Here is a 15354-nt window from a genome sequence, read left to right on the forward strand (position 1 = left end):
AACCCTATTACAGACATTGCAGCGTAAACCCTATTACATGCTCACCTGACATCTCCCTGGGTCTTGCAGCCATGAGGGTTAACCCACTGAATTTTCCCCCACTATTCACAGCCCTGGGCCAGCCTTCTACCACATCCTCCTGAATGACCGTAGTGCACCAGGAACACCCCAAAACCGCAGTGCAGACTCCATTGGCTGCTGATACAACTAGCACTGCTGGAACTGCCCAGGCAGAACAGCAACAGAAAGAAATGTGCAGCTGCGGCTCCTGCAGCCCTTTACGCTTCGTGCTGCACCCACTTCTGAATGCTTGGGGCTTCACCACTGGCAGCATGCAGTTCCCTTGCCTTCTTCTCTTCATCCTTCCTGGGATGTGGGCAGACCCAGAGGGTAAGTGGCACACTCCTATCTGCTCCGTTCTCTCTACTGTGGGTCTGTACAGGGGTGGCAGGGGGTGAGGCCCAGGGAGATGAAGGTGCATGGGGAGATTATACCCGTCACTTAGGTGCAGCATCCAAAGGTGCCCTATCTCTGCCCACCCCCTCTGCTCCCATGTCCAGCTCTGGGCTCACTGCCCTGTACCATCCTGACCAGACCACTGCTGATAGCTCCAGCACAAGGGCCAAGGACTCCCAGGCAGGCTTGGGGTGATGGAGTGTCCCCAAACGTGCCTTTTTCCTCCTGGCCGTTCATGGGCGCACGTGGAAGGGTATCTTTTCCCCTCGTGGCTCAACAGTCCTGCACTGGGCTCTAACCGCTTAAGCAGGTCCTGGGCACTGCCCTGAGCATGTGGGATCATTTCTTTTGCCATTGAAAGGTTGCTGGATCCTTTGCATGCTTCTGCTATGGTTAAAGCTTTCTTTTGCAGCCACAAGGAGCCTCCAGCTTTGTTCCAGCCTGCATTTTCCATGCTGAGATCAGGTACTCATTGCACTCCAGGCAGGGGGGCTCTTACTGCCCCAATCCAGGCTTTACTTTGTGCCATTAGTTCTCAGGGTTTCATTCAGCATGACAGGAGTCACTGTGTGAGTGTTGGACTTGCTCTCCTGCCTCCTGTCACGATCCAGTTTCCCATGAGTGCTGCCCAGCAGCCCCCCACCACCACAAACCTAGGCAAAATTCTCCTCCCCCACTTCCCCCTTGAGAAGATTTCCTGCACTGTGAGCAGGTCTCTGCCGGACCTGGGTCCCCATGTGAACTGGTGGAACTGTTGTTCCCAGCCACAGACAAGAGCACCCCTGCTGTCCCCTCCACACAGCCAAGTGATAGCTCTCAGGTGGTCACATCAGGGTGGTGAAGGGGTAAAAAGGGAATTAGAGAAGAAGCCGAGAGAGTGAGGCACATCGAGGCAGTGGAAGGAAATTGCAAATTGTGTGAAAGCAGCTAGACAAGGGGATTTCCCCTGCCCTGCCCACCTTCCCCATCTCACTCTGCCCATCCCTGAGGACCCTGTGGGCCACTCCTCCTCCTGGGGCCTCCTGCCCTTCTCCTTCACCCTCGTGCTAATCAGCACAACCTTCTCTCCTCTGTCACCCCACAGGCTCTCAGAAACTCCACCTATTCCATAGCTGTACCTTCTACAATAGCAACTCGGTGGAACTTTCAGGCTGGGCCACCCTGGAGGACATCGTCTTTGCTGCCCTGCAGAACTACACCCGGGAAATCATTTACCTCCAACCATGGGTCTTCTCAGCCCTGCCCGCAGACGAGTGGGAAAACCTGCAAAATCTGTTCAGGATCTATTTGTACAACTACATTCTGATACTGCAGAACAAAGCTAGGCTGTACCAGATTCCCTGTGAGTACTGGGTGATCCTCCTTTTCTTACTTAAATGGCAGGGGAGGTACCGTGATTAGGCAGTGGTTTTCCCAGGGTGAGGCTCATCCCCTGCACTTTGGGTGTGCTAATCACTGGGATTTCCACAAATGAGGGAAACTCGATTGCATAATTTCTGGTAGTGGAGGAATGAGTTCACACTCTCTGCCCCCCTTGCAGTGCTGCAGGGTTGAGGCAGAGTGGCTCAAAAGCTGTGCAGAGGAAAAGGGTCTGGGGGTGATGATTGATGCTCACCTCAACATGAGCCGGCAGTGTACCCAGGTGGCCAAGAATAGCATCCTGGCTTGTATAAGGAATAGCGTAGCCAGCAGGACCAGGGGGGTGATCGTCCCTTTGTACTCTGCTTTGGGGAGGCCGCACCACAAGTGCTGTGTTCAGTTCTGGGCCCTTTCACAACAACAAAGCCATCGAGGCACTGGAGAGTGTCCAGAGAAGGGCTACAAAGCTGGTGAAGGGTGGAGCACAAGTCATATGGGAACTGGGATTATTTAGTGTGGAGAAGAAGAGGCTCAGGGGAGAGTTTATTGCTCTCTACAACTGCTGAAAAGGAAGGTTTGGGGAGCTGGGGGTGGGCCTCTTCTCACAGGTAACTAGCGATAGGACCAGAGGTCATGGCCTCAAGTTGCTCCAGGGGAGGGTCAATTGGGAAACGAGGAGACATTTCTTCTCGGAAAGAGCAGTCAGGCATTGGAGACGGGTTGCCCAGGGTAGTGGTGGAGTCACCATCGCTGGGGTTGCTAAAGAAAAGCCTGGATGTTGTACTTAGGGATATGATTTAGTGGATAATATTGGTGGTTGGGGGATGGATGGACCAGATGATCTTGGAGGTCTTTTCCAATCTTAATGATTCTGTGATTCTATGATTCTGTAAGTTTGCTGATGTTATAAATGAGGTCTCAATTCAATCTGAATTTTGTAATATTTATAAAACAAATATTTCTAAAAGGTATAAAAGGCAAGTAAACAGCACTGGGTGTGCGTGGAGTCTACGCTCCACCAACACGCACACACGAACATCAAACATTCTAAATATACAGAACATTGCTTTACATACTAAACCCGAGTATGCCTATACATACGTACAATCAGGAAAGGTAACAAGCAATCCTTTAAGTTCCATGACTTAACGGTGTCCATTTTCCATTCTTTGTCTTGATTACAAACAAGTCGCCATTTTCCACTCCTTTTGAACAATAAGTCCTGCTTTAAGTTGTCAAGCAACTCAGCCTTTGGGCTTTATGTGTCCCGTTCTTCCCGGATCACAGAAAAGCATATCCATCTTATATCCAGCATATCCATTGAGCAAGTTTGCTGATGACACCAAACTTGGAGGAGTTGTGGACTCGAATGAGGGTGGAAAGGCCTTGCAGAGGGATCTGGATAGGTTGGAGAGCTGGGCGATCACCAACCGCATGAAGTTCAATAAGAGCAAGTGCCGGGTCCTGCACCTGGGACGGGGAAACCCTGGCTGCACGTACAGACTGGGCGATGAGACGCTGGAGAGCAGCCTAGAAGAGAGGGATCTGGGGGTCGTGGTAGACAGCAAGTTGAATATGAGCCAGCAGTGTGCCCTGGCAGCCAGGAGGGCCAACCGTGTCCTGGGGTGCATCAAGCACGGCATCGCTAGTAGGTCAAGGGAGGTGATTGTCCCGCTCTACTCTGCGCTGGTGCGGCCTCACCTCGAGTACTGTGTGCAGTTCTGGGCACCACAGTATAAAAAGGACATGAAACTGTTGGAAAGTGTCCAGAGGAGGGCTACGAAGATGGTGAAAGGCCTGGAGGGGAAGACGTACGAAGAACGGCTGAGGTCACTGGGCCTGTTCAGCCTGGAGAAGAGGAGGCTGAGGGGAGACCTCATCACAGTCTACAACTTCCTCGTAAGAGGGTGTCGAGAGGCAGGAGACCTTTTCTCCATTAACACCAGTGACAGGACCCGCGGGAATGGGGTTAAGCTGAGGCAGGGGAAATTTAGGCTTGGCATCAGCAGGGGGTTCTTCACAGAGAGGGTGGTTGCACACTGGAACAGGCTCCCCAGGGAAGTGGTCACTGCACTGAGCCTGTCTGATTTTAAGAAGAGATTGGACTGTGCACTTAGTCACATGGTCTGAACTTTTGGGTAGACCTGTGTGGTGTCAAGAGTTGGACTTGATGATCCTTAAGGGTCCCTTCCAACTCAGGATATTCTATGATTCTATGATCTCCTTTTGAAGGCCAAGAGGCCTGGTTCAAGAGGCACGTCCAGATCAGCAGGGGGTGTAACAGCAAAGGCCTGAGATGGCTGTAGCAGCAGAGGGGCCGATGGCGTAGCAGTCAGATCAGTAAAGGAGCCCGCAGCTCCCTCACTATCTGGCAAACCACACATTTCTGACTGTGGTCCCACAGGGCTCTTTAAGGCCTCAGGGACTGCTCGCCAGGTGCCGAGCAATCCCACTGCAACCTTGTCATTTTCAGTTGCAGTCCCACACCTTGACATGAATTTGGTTCCATATTTCAGGCTCATAAAGTGTCTAATTGTTAACAAGGAGAAAAAGCTGTAAGGTTACCAGGACGTATGATTCCCCATAATGTGCAACTGCTTATCAGCGAGGGGCAGTTGGGTCCGCTTCTCTCAGCTTGAGCTTCTTCCCAGCTCCAGTGTGCCCATTTCTAGTGACTTTCTGCATGAGCTCCTCTGAGCGATTTGCTGAGTCTGGCCGAACCTATCTTCATGAGGCGATCAATGTGCCTGTTCCTGTCCTGGTCTCCATTCCGCCAGCCTGTTCCTCCTCACGTCTTTTTCCTGCTTCTTTATTGATGACATAACTTCATTACATCATGTTGCCTTTTTCTTCTTGAGGACAGGCTCCCCTCTTATACCCTTCTCCACAGCAGTTCTTTTCAAAACAACTTTTCATTGGTCAAACAACTTTGAATGTAACAACAACAGCAAACACCCAGAAACTTCCATGCCTTAACGGCTGGAGAACAAGAAACTGGAGACTGCATGGAGTCTCCTGAATCACCCTTCTTTACTCCTTCTAAACTCTTTTATATTCCTGATGGCCTCGTCGTTAAGAGTCTAATGTTATCTCAACCATGGGGCTTTCCAACCCCCATGGCCACATTCCCAAATCTCCCCCTTCTTTATTAATATCAACCATTTTCTCGACACGAATTACCACTCCATATGTAACACTGAGGACAGGCACAAAGCTGTGAGTAGGAGCTCAGAGCCGCTGTCAGTCGCTTCCCTAACCAAGGGCTAGCAGGAGAGCAGGAGATAGGCCCTATCTTGGGGCAATGAGCCCCCTGAACCACCTGTCCTGCACCAGGATGTCCTAGTCCCCAACATAACCTTTAGAATCAGAGAATCAAAGAATCAGAAAATCCACAGTGGAAGTGGTAGTTGGAAGGCATCCACAAGCATCACTGAGTCCATCTTTGGCTGTGTCTCCACTTATGCCCTTATGCCAGGCCGCATATTCTTCTCTGGTCACCCCAAATCCCACCAGCGAAGTCCTCCAAGGCTGTGGAGTATAAGTTCAACCCTCTCTGTTCTCCTTTGTGGGATGGGAAACAGAGCAAGTGCCTGGCTCTGCACGCCATTCCAATGCTGGTGTCCTATGGGCAGGGTGCAAGGCAAAGTGGCACCACCCCTGTTACCACAGCCACACGCCTGCACCCCATGTCCTGTCATGCTCCCAAGGTGGTGGTTCCCCCTTTGCTGTGCTCCTGACCCAGCTGCAGGAACAAGTGGCTTGAGGAGAACGGGCTCCAGGGCTCACAGGCAGGTTTCTCATTCAGAGCAGTTACACCCAGCACAATGAGCAGTGACATGCGGGAATAATTTGGGGTGCAGAGGGAAGGGGGAAAGGCCTGTGCCCAAAGAAGGGAATGCTGAACTGCCATTTCAAGCTCTGGCTCCAGCTCAAGATGCACTCCTGATACCCACCCCCTCCTCCAGACCCTTTTGTGTTCCAGTGCAGGATGGGCTGTGAACTGCACCCCAATGGCTCCTCCACAAAATTCTACCATCTTGCCTACAATGCTCACAACTTCCTCAGCTTTGATGTGGACAGCAGCCACTGGAAGAGGTGGCAGGAGAGTGAGCTGGCGGTGAATGTTGAGAGGGAGCTCAACAGCTACATTGGTTTTTGCGCAACACTGCAGTACCTCCTCAACTTCACCTGCATTGACCACATGAAGAGATTCATTGAATACGGCAGGGCGGCTCTGGAGAGACAAGGTGAGAACACCCAGACCCCAGTATGGCCCACTTCAAAGCTTCTCCACTGGGGCTCCCCTTACTCCTTCACTCTTGCCCCCCAGAGCCACCTGTGGCCACTGTCTTTGCCCACAAGCGCGACCCAGCTCAGCTCCTGCTAGTCTGTCGTGTCACTGGCTTCTACCCGCGACCCATCAGTGTGGCCTGGTTGCGGGATGGCCAGGAGGTGCCGCCGGGCCCAGGACTCAACACCAGCACCATCCTGCCCAATGCTGACCTCACCTACCAGCTCCGCAGCACCCTCGTCGTGGCCCCCGGCGATGGGCACACTTATGCTTGCCGCGTGCGCCACTGCAGCCTGGGCACCCGCAGCCTCCTCATCCCCTGGGGTAAGTACCACCCACAGTGATGGGGTGTAGGCAGTGACCCAGAGCCCAGTACAGGAGACGGTGAGCCCAGCTCCAACAGCAACTCTGGCCGTGGCCATCTGTGCACTTGCAGCCCCACTGTCTCTTTTCTCCTTCAGGCAGCTCCAAGGTGGCCCTTGGCATTGGTGTTGCTGTTGTGGTGCTGCTCACTGTGGCTGCGGCCTTCATTGGGACCGTCTGGTACTACAGGCACAGGTGAGATCTCCTTGCCAGCCATGCTGCTTGGGGAAGGGGTTGAGAACTCTCAACTGGCCCTGCTCACTGCCATCTCTCCTGCAGGCGCTGAGAGCGTGGGATGCACCAGCCCCAGGGATACTCAGAGGCCATGCCAATACCCTCAACTTCCTGATAATAAACTGCTATTTAAAACCCTCGAGCCTGCAGTATCCCACTATGTGCTGTGACAAATACCAAGGAACACTTGGCACCACACAGCTCTGTCCCACCCTGGGCGGGCCAGGCAGAGACCTGGGGCAGTGCAGGGCCCACACTCCTCACCACTGGGAGAAATGAAGGGAAGCCTCCTGAGACCGACAGTGAGTACCCGGCCCTATGCCCCTGTCCCGGGGGGCACCAGGCTCCCCATAAAGTGGCAGGACTCCGTCAACACCAACCCAAGACAGAGGAGCAATGCCAGCATAGGGGGGCGGGTATCGCCTCCCCCTACCCCAACCCCTTCAGGAGCACATCAGCACCTCTTAACCAGGGTTTGGTCCCTGGGATCCAGGAACGTTGACAAATAAGTATGGGGCCAGCACTCAGCTTGGAAGGGGAAAGAGCCCAGGCGCAAGGCTAGACAGTGGGATCAAGGTTTGCCTACCCAGTGGGATGTTCCAGTCAGAATCAATCTCCATGGTTTAGTCCCAGGGCAACAGTGGATGAAGAGGTCTATGCCACACGATGTGGGGAGCTCCAGGCACAAGTGGCAGCAAAGGACACGCCTGCCAGGGACAGAAAACATGGCCCATGACCAGGCAGGATGCCAACACACACTGGGGGCTGGCAAACAAAAGTTGGATAACTCAAGGTGATGGGGGGGGTTAACCCCAGCTGATGGGGAGGGTTGATGCTGCAAAATGGTCTCTTCATATCCCAAAGCACCCCTCTCCTGTCACCCTTCCCCATGTGTCCCCACCCTGTCCTGTGTCTCCAGTCTTGTCCCTTTGCCCCTTCTTCAACCTAGTGCTCCTATGCCATACCTGCCCCTTTTCCCTACCCCCAGTGTCCTTTTTCCTGCGCTGCACATTCCCAGCCCTGGCCATTTTCTCATCCCACAATGTCCCTTTGCTGTCTCCCACATGACCCTAGGCTGTCCCTGCAGCTCCTTTCCTCTCCCCCTTGTCCTTTCTGCTGTGTACCCATGGCTTCACCCCATGGCACAAGGCTGAAATGGCCCTTGGACTCACCTGCCCCAGCACTGACAAAAATGAGAATAGAATAAAACCATTAGACTATTTATTATTCTCGTGAACATACAAAAGGAAGTAAGGAAACACAAGTAACTGGGTATGAGCGTGCTGCGATCCAGCCCACCCTGTAGCACAGCCACCTAGTCCCCTGGGGTTCAGGGGCTGTTTTAGGGGTGACTACTATCCTGGGAGAATGGAAATGCCTCAAGGCAATGGTGGTGCCAGGGTCGATGCTGCCCTACAGAGCCCTGCTCTGTCCTGCACTCATCCCTGCTTGGAGCCAGCATGGGGAGCCAGGGGGTTGGCACCCGTCGTGGTTTTACCCTGATGGGCAGCTGAACTCCACCACAACTGTATTCTCATTCCTCCGCCTCAAAGAAAAAAAAAAAAAAAAAGAAAAGAAAAAAAAAAAAAAAAAGGAAGAAAATACAATGGAAAAGGTTCAAGGGTGACGTAAGGACAAGGAGATCACCCACCAATTATTGTCACAGGTAAAACAAACTTGGCAATAATATCGTTTATTGCCCAAAAGCAAACTAAAAACACCCTCCGTTCCTATCTAGCCTCTTCTACATCATCCCCCCAAGCAGGGCATGGGGGCTGCAATCAGTCCGCAGTGAGAGAGGGAGCTAAGAGAATCTTAGTAGACAGGATGCTGACGAATGAATACCTAGATTATTGTATTAAAAATAGATGTTGCTTAATGTCTTTGCTTACTACTGTGCAAATTAAGCAAAACAAGAAGTCTTGGGGCCCCTCACAAAGGGTGGTTCCTGACAAAAACAGGGAACCTGTCTCAAGAACCGGCTGAGACCAACCCTGTGGTTGGGACGAGAGCCAAGGAGCAGCTGAGTCTGCACAAAGGCAGGGGGTCAACTAGAGGTGATGAAGAGTTATCGGCCTTCATCCCGACGATCCCCGGCAACCACCACCAGGAGGCACTGCACAAGTGCAGATGGGAGGAGTTTGTGGAAATGCCTTCTTGGAACTAATTTTAATATGAAGTAGGTATAGGTCACGCATATGTATAGGAGCATTGGGGAACTTCATGCATATGTAACTTGACTGCACATAACCAAGGCAAGTTGCCGTGTTGTGGTGTGCACTTTGGTGGGACTTCCCCCCATGCTGTCCAGGCTGAATAAACATACCTACTTTACAAGCTGACTCCGCATGTCAGTAACACTTCATTTCCACTGCCCCTTCACAGTTATGCCCCTGCTCCAGTGTGGGGTCTCTCTTCTTTTCTCTTGACTAGAGGGCCCATGGTTTTTTGTTTTTACTGATTTCCCACTGCTTATCCTGTTTTTCTTAGCTAATTTTGAGACAGCAGGACCTTCCCATTATCTTCTTAACATACTTCCCACTGCTATGCCACTGTCACACCTACACAATCACTTTTGAATATGAAAAGTTAGTGGAATTTTCCACTGCAAAAACACATTCTACTGCAAAAAAAAAAAAAAAAAAAAAAAACATAACTTTGATGTTCAGTTCTCCTGTCCTCTTTTCTTACTACTATTTTGTTTTGTAGCTCTTCACATCTCCCACTCTTTAGTTTTTAGAACAGTAGGGTTCAATATTTTTCTTCAGATGTCATGAGAAATGATAGAAACACAATGCCATTATTGCTAGAATGCTAAAAATATGTTGTTGGAGCCAATCCCAGTCAGGCAACCAAGAGGTCAATTTTTGCAAATGTCTCTATATTCCCCAGAAAGTGTCATCTTGGACCATCTCATATAAGATCTTGGTATTCTTCAGGTGCCTTGCCTGCAGGAGTCAGATCACAGATCGAGCAGTCACAGATCGAGCAGTGCTGCTTTGCCAAGGGCTTGGAGCACTTTATCCCCTCAATGCATCTGTGCATGACTTGCGGTGGTGGGCACCTTTCATCCCACCCGCAGCTTGCCCTGGGCAAGAGCTACAGCTTGCAAAGACTGCACCATTCATAACCTGGGGGAAGCTGCTCTGAAGTTGGGACTGTGAGTGATTAATGACAAAGTGGCAAGAACCTTACAGAGCACTCTAAGAGACCTGAAATTCCCTTGGCAAGCTTTACAAAACTCCACTCCCGACAGGACTCTGCACTTATGCTCCTTCCCAACCCTTTCCCTCCCCTAATTCTTACCATAAGCTTGGACTAAATTTGCACCGTTAGTGTCCCTCCCCAGATTTCCCCCCTGACTGCACCCCGGGGTGCCCCCAGCCCCAGGTGTCCCCTTGTGTCTCTTCCCCCCCATCATGCCCTGTGGCACAGAACCTTCCAGAGCGGCCCCACACGGCCACCCCTGCCCTCGCTCAGCTCTGCCTCGCACCTGCCCTGGCTGTGAGCAGCTTCCAGCCCTGTCCGACACCAGCCCGGAGCCGCCCCCATTGGCACCCTCTGCACTGCCCCAGAACCAGGCCCCTCAGCGATCCCAAAGCCATGGCCACCCCCAAGTTTGCCGACCTGCCCGGCATCGTGCGTGCGGGGCTGGGCCTTGGGGTGTCTGCAGGGGGTCAGGGGAGAGAGCGTGGGGCCTGTGGGGAGGTTGGGGATGTCAGGGTCAGATGGGGGAGCTGGGGGGATTGGGGTTGGTTTTGGGTGCCTGGGGGGATCTGAGGCAGCAGGGCAGTAAGTGGGGTGTTTGGGGAGATGGGGGGTAGTCGGGGCTGTCTGGGGTGGGGTCAACAGACAGGCGTGTCAGGGCATTGGGACTTGCAGGGGGGTCAGGGCGGCTGCAGGTGTGGGGGTGCCTGTAGGGTACCTGAGCACAGGGGGTGTGAGGGGCATGGGGGTAGGAAGAGGGGGCTTGGGGACATTGGAGGTGTCTGGAAGAGCTGAGGATTCTTTGGGGAGATAAGGTGAGTGTGGGCAGGGAACTGCCGGGGGTGGGGTGTGTGGGGGGCAGAGGCACCATCTGAAGATGTCTGGGGCAGTTTGGGGGTGCTTGATGAGAAACAGCAAATAGCTGAGCCTGTTTGTGTCCTAGGCCTGGAATGAACCAGAGGTCTATGAGACCAGTGACACACCCGAGGGCGACCAGGCCGAGTTTGAGTTGGTAAGGCTCTGCTGGGGCCCCATGTGTGGTAGGGGTGAGCAAGGGTGTCGGTGCCCCCATCCTGCAGTCATCTCGCTCAGCGAGATCATCTCTGGGACAGGGGTCGGCTCCTGTCCCTGCACATGTCCCTGCAGTGACACATCCCCAACATGGTCTGTTGGCCCTGTCTCAGCCTGACATTGCTGCAGGGCAGCAAGGAGCAAGGGCAAGACTCATGCTGGGTGGGTGTCCTTGCCCCTGTCCCCTGGCTCCGTGTCCTGCGTAATGCAGTGCCATGTCCCAATGGCACTGCTGGGACTGCTTTCTCTCTCCTCTCCTCCTAACTTTGCTCTGATTTTCTCACCTCTGGGGAACGCAAGTAGCTGGTAAGAGCCTGTGTGTCAGCCACTGCTCTGCTCAGTGGCACTTGCCGTCTCCCCACAGCTGGACAGCCCCCCCAGCCATGCTGAAGAGCTGCCCCTGCTACCCTCACCCCTTCTTCTCCATTTGTGCTGTGCCGGAGCTCCCTGAGAGTGTTTCAGGTCAGGCACAGGGGCCAGAGAGGGGAGCAGGCAGGGTGTCCTTGGGGCACCTCCTGCAGAGCCCTGCTGTGTCAGAGGGTGAGAAGCACCCCAAGTTGCTGTCTGCACGTGCCCCTCGAGGGGACATGTCCAATCTAGGCTGCAGGGAAAGCCGTGGAGAAGTCTTGGAGGGGTTGAAGTCCTCTCACAAGTTGCAAGCACCCCAGAGCCTGTGGATGATGGAAGCCACCCTGAAACACAGCTGTGGGACTGGGGTCACCCCGACCACACATAACACGTGTGGCAGCAGATTGCCTGTTACTGGTTGTGGGGCTCCCAGAACCGCCAAAGGATGTTGTGCCTCAGTGTGCCCTGGCCCTGCTGCCAGGCCCTTGTGGGATTTTTCCTGTTGGCCAGGCCAGGCCAGGGGTCTGATGTGCATGAGCCATGCCCTGGGAAATGGTGCATCCTGGAGAGCCCTTGCTGCCCAAGCAGAGCCTTTGCTGGGTCTGACTGTTGCACCTGCCCCTGTGTACCTGTTGCAACCTGAGGGTTGCCCTGGGGGTTTGTGCATCATCCTGGGCAGTTGGAGAGGATGGGGCCGCCGTCAGCCCCATTTCCACCCATCTGGTCCCCAGCACTGGCCCTCAAAGGCTGCCAGGGCTACAGAGAGCAGAGAGATGGCAGCCCTGCACACAAACCCTTGAGTCTTCCTTTGTCCTTAGTGCTGTGTCCTGTGTGCAGGAGGAGCTTACCAGCACCAGTGTGGAGCACTTTGTCATCAACCCCAATGCTGCCTTTGAGAAGTTCAAGGACAAGCGCCTGGGCACCAAGGGAGTGGGTGAGCCAAGGGGACTGGGGAAGGGTGAGTTGTGGTCCCTGGGTTGCTGAGATGGACCCAGGGATGGCATAGACTCCCCAGGTATTTTGGGGTGACCCTCTGCTCTTGTCTTCCAGATTTCTCCGACAGCACAAGCAAGACCAGCACAACAGGCTACAAGTCTGGAGAGTATGAAAACGTGAGTCCAACATGTGCAGAGATGTCCCTTTAGTGTGAACTACCCTACTGCATTGGTCCCTTGTCCCTCCTCAACACACAGTTACATCCCTGCCCAGCACCACAGCCCTCCCACAGCCACAAGTTTACTTGCCTGTCTGTGAAGGCACAGCTACTACCAAAGGGTTTTGGGTACTGGTGTCCCAGCACCTGCAGGGACCTGCAGGCAGGCCATCCTTGGGGGCTGACACAGCCGCCTGTCCTACCCCTGCACAGAGTGCATTGAAGGAGTCGGAGGCTGAGGAGGAGCTGATGCCCGTGGCCTTGGCCAGGCAGGTGGAAGGCCTGAAGCAGCAGCTGGTCTCCAGCCACATGGAGAAGCTACTGGGCCCTGCTGCAGCCATAGACTTTACGGACCTCGAAGGCACGCTGGCCAAGTAAGTGTGGTCCCGAGGCCTCACGCCTTCAGCTTGGGAAGTGGGGGGCAGCAGGGGAGGATGCCAGCAACCCCGTGAGGCAGTACCAGAGCAGCACGCTCACCTCTTCCCCTTGCACAGGCGCCTGTTGCAGCAGCTGGAGGAGGTGAAGTTCAAGAAGGCAGTGTCAGGGGAGAGACCCGGCAAGGCTCCAGCTCCCACTGGAGACATGCTCACCTTTGAGCTGTACTGGAGGCCAGAGCAGGACCAGTTCTCCCAGGCTGTTAGTGTGAGTGTGTGGAGGGGGAGTCACAGAGTTTGACCCCAAAATGGCCTGTCCTGCCCTCTCAGCCCTTATTTCCCCCCCAGATTACAGAGCTGGAGAAGCGTTTGGCACAGCTGGAGGTGATGGTACGGTACGAGCCTGACAGCCAGGTAAGGGACAGGTGCTCCAGCCCTGCCACTCTCCTGCTCTCCATCCTGCCCCACTGATGTGATTTTCCTCCCCACAGAACCCACTGTTGGTTGGGCTGAAGGGCACCAGCCTTGTGGTAAGTCCTAGAATCCTAGAATAGCCTGAGTTGTGCTGCTCAACCACCACCCCGGTGAAGAACTTATGTCCTAATACCCAACCTGAACTTCTGCTGGTGCAGCTTTAAGCTGTTCCCTCACGCCCAGTCACCAGAGAAATGAGATCAGCACCTCCCTCACCGCTTTACACACTGAGGGTGTTGTAGACAGCAAAGAGGTCACCCCTCAGGTTGCTCTTCTCAAAGCTGAACAAACCAAGAACAGACCAAGCTGCTCATCCTAAGTTGTGCCCTCTAGCTCTTCCCCCATCTTTGTTGAACACCTCTTTTGGGACCCATTCTAGTATTTTTTATCTCCTTCTCATACTGGGGAGCCCCAGACTGCACAAAGTACTCAAGGTGAGGCCACATCAGCATTGAGTGGAGTGGGACTGTCATGTCTTTTGACCAGTTAGCTCTGCTGTGCTGAATGTGCACCAGGGTATGGCTGGCCATGGTGAGGGTGGCATGGTGGGACACCTTTCCCCACCACTGTACATGGCACTGGGGCAGCCATGGGGCACTGCCTGCCCCCCCTCACCTTGTTCTCCATCCCCAGGAGACCGTGCAGATCCTCCAAGCCAAAGTGAACATCCTGGACATGGCTGTGCTGGACCAAGTGGAGGCCAGGCTGCAGGTTAGAGGGCTCAGAGAGAGGGAGGCTGGGGGGGAGTCCTGCAGCCCCCAGCCAGCAATAGTCCCACCAGCCCCACAGAGGGTGGCACAGGGCCATGGGAGACCCAGGGGAGGGCACCAGCAAAGGCTATGAAATTGGGGTGGGGGACACTGCTGGATTTGGGGTCTCACATCTGCTTCTCCCTCTGCAGAGCGTTCTGCAGAAGATCATTGAAAACACCAAGCACAAGGCAATCATGCTAGATCCTGAAACCCAGAGCAAAGTAAGAGGAGCAGGGAGGGCCCCTCAAAGCAACGCCAGCATGGGGGGCTTTTATGGAATCCCCCTGCAGACTGTGCTTACACCCTCCTTTCTTGCTTTCCACCTCTTGCCCCAGATACACCAGGTCCATGAGATGCTGCAGCGCTGGGACCCTGTGGTCAGCAGTCTGCCTGATGTGGTACAGCGACTGCTGACCCTCAGGGACCTGCATGAGGAAGGTGAGGGGCTGGGGGGGATGCTGGGGACAGTGGTGTGGCATGACGAAGAACATGCTGGGAGGGGGGGTGGTGCAGTCCCCAGCAGCACTGAGCTTTTACCTTCCTCCCAGCTACGTGGTTCATGCAGGCCCTGGTATACTGGGTGACCATGCAGCAGGAGATGGTTGTTGATCTCAGGAGCAAGGCCTTGCTGCTGGTGGAGGTGAGTCCCACCGGCATGCACTGGAGAAGGAGTGGGTCCCATCCTGCCTCTCCCACTCATCCCCTGCCCCTCTGACTCCCCTGCAGGTCCAGAAGACATTAAAGGAAAATCTGGCCATTGTAAGGGACAATTTTTCATCTCTAAAAGCCCACATCAAGCAGCTGCAGCAGTGAGAGAAACCCAGAGTCTCTTTGGGCATTGCTGCAACCTCGAACTCCACAACCCCCTTGGAATCTTTCCCAACCTGGAAGGCTTTTTTTCCACCCCATTCCTAAATAAATGTTTTGTCTGAAAGTGTGTCCATGTTGGCATCTGCTTTGGTCTGTGGCACATCAGCAATGCCCAGATGCAGCATTTCAAATGCATATTTTATTGCATTCATAATGACTCCCCGCCTCCAGTTCCTCTCTGACTGTGCACCCCAGGTACCCCCAGCCCCTTATGTCCCTTCATGTCCCCCAACCCTTCCAGCCTCCCCCCCCCCAAGAATGCCTTGTGGTGCAGAACCATGCAGAGCAGCCCCATCCACCCAGCCTGGCCAAGACTTGGCTTTTCCTTGTGCCTGTGCACCAACCCCAAGCCCTAGCCCTAGACCCTTGATCCCAGAGCCCCCACACCAAAGCTCACCTCAA

General features: G+C 54.0%; 2 protein-coding genes across 2 annotated transcripts; both read left to right on the forward strand.

Moving 5' to 3' along the window:
• Positions 1 to 271: 271 nt before the first annotated feature.
• LOC309884236 (antigen-presenting glycoprotein CD1d-like) lies at positions 272 to 6845 on the forward strand. Its single transcript, XM_082772995.1, has 6 exons — positions 272 to 390; positions 1541 to 1798; positions 5781 to 6062; positions 6146 to 6430; positions 6568 to 6664; positions 6749 to 6845. Exons 1-6 carry the CDS (start codon positions 333 to 335, stop codon positions 6753 to 6755), a joined length of 987 nt encoding a protein of 328 aa, XP_082629121.1. The 5' UTR covers positions 272 to 332; the 3' UTR covers positions 6756 to 6845.
• A 3461-nt stretch (positions 6846 to 10306) lies between these two features.
• Positions 10307 to 14934, forward strand: LOC309884301 (dynactin subunit 2-like; the record flags this gene model as incomplete). Its single annotated transcript, XM_082773130.1, has 13 exons — positions 10307 to 10342; positions 10854 to 10922; positions 12167 to 12263; positions 12380 to 12441; positions 12696 to 12856; positions 12977 to 13124; positions 13205 to 13270; positions 13348 to 13386; positions 13964 to 14041; positions 14232 to 14303; positions 14418 to 14520; positions 14631 to 14722; positions 14809 to 14934. 13 exons carry the CDS (start codon positions 10307 to 10309, stop codon positions 14893 to 14895), a joined length of 1110 nt encoding a protein of 369 aa, XP_082629256.1. The 3' UTR covers positions 14896 to 14934.
• Positions 14935 to 15354: the final 420 nt, after the last annotated feature.

This window comes from Aythya marila, assembly GCF_965140915.1.
Source record: "Aythya marila genome assembly, chromosome: 16".
Lineage (NCBI taxonomy): Eukaryota > Metazoa > Chordata > Aves > Anseriformes > Anatidae > Aythya > Aythya marila.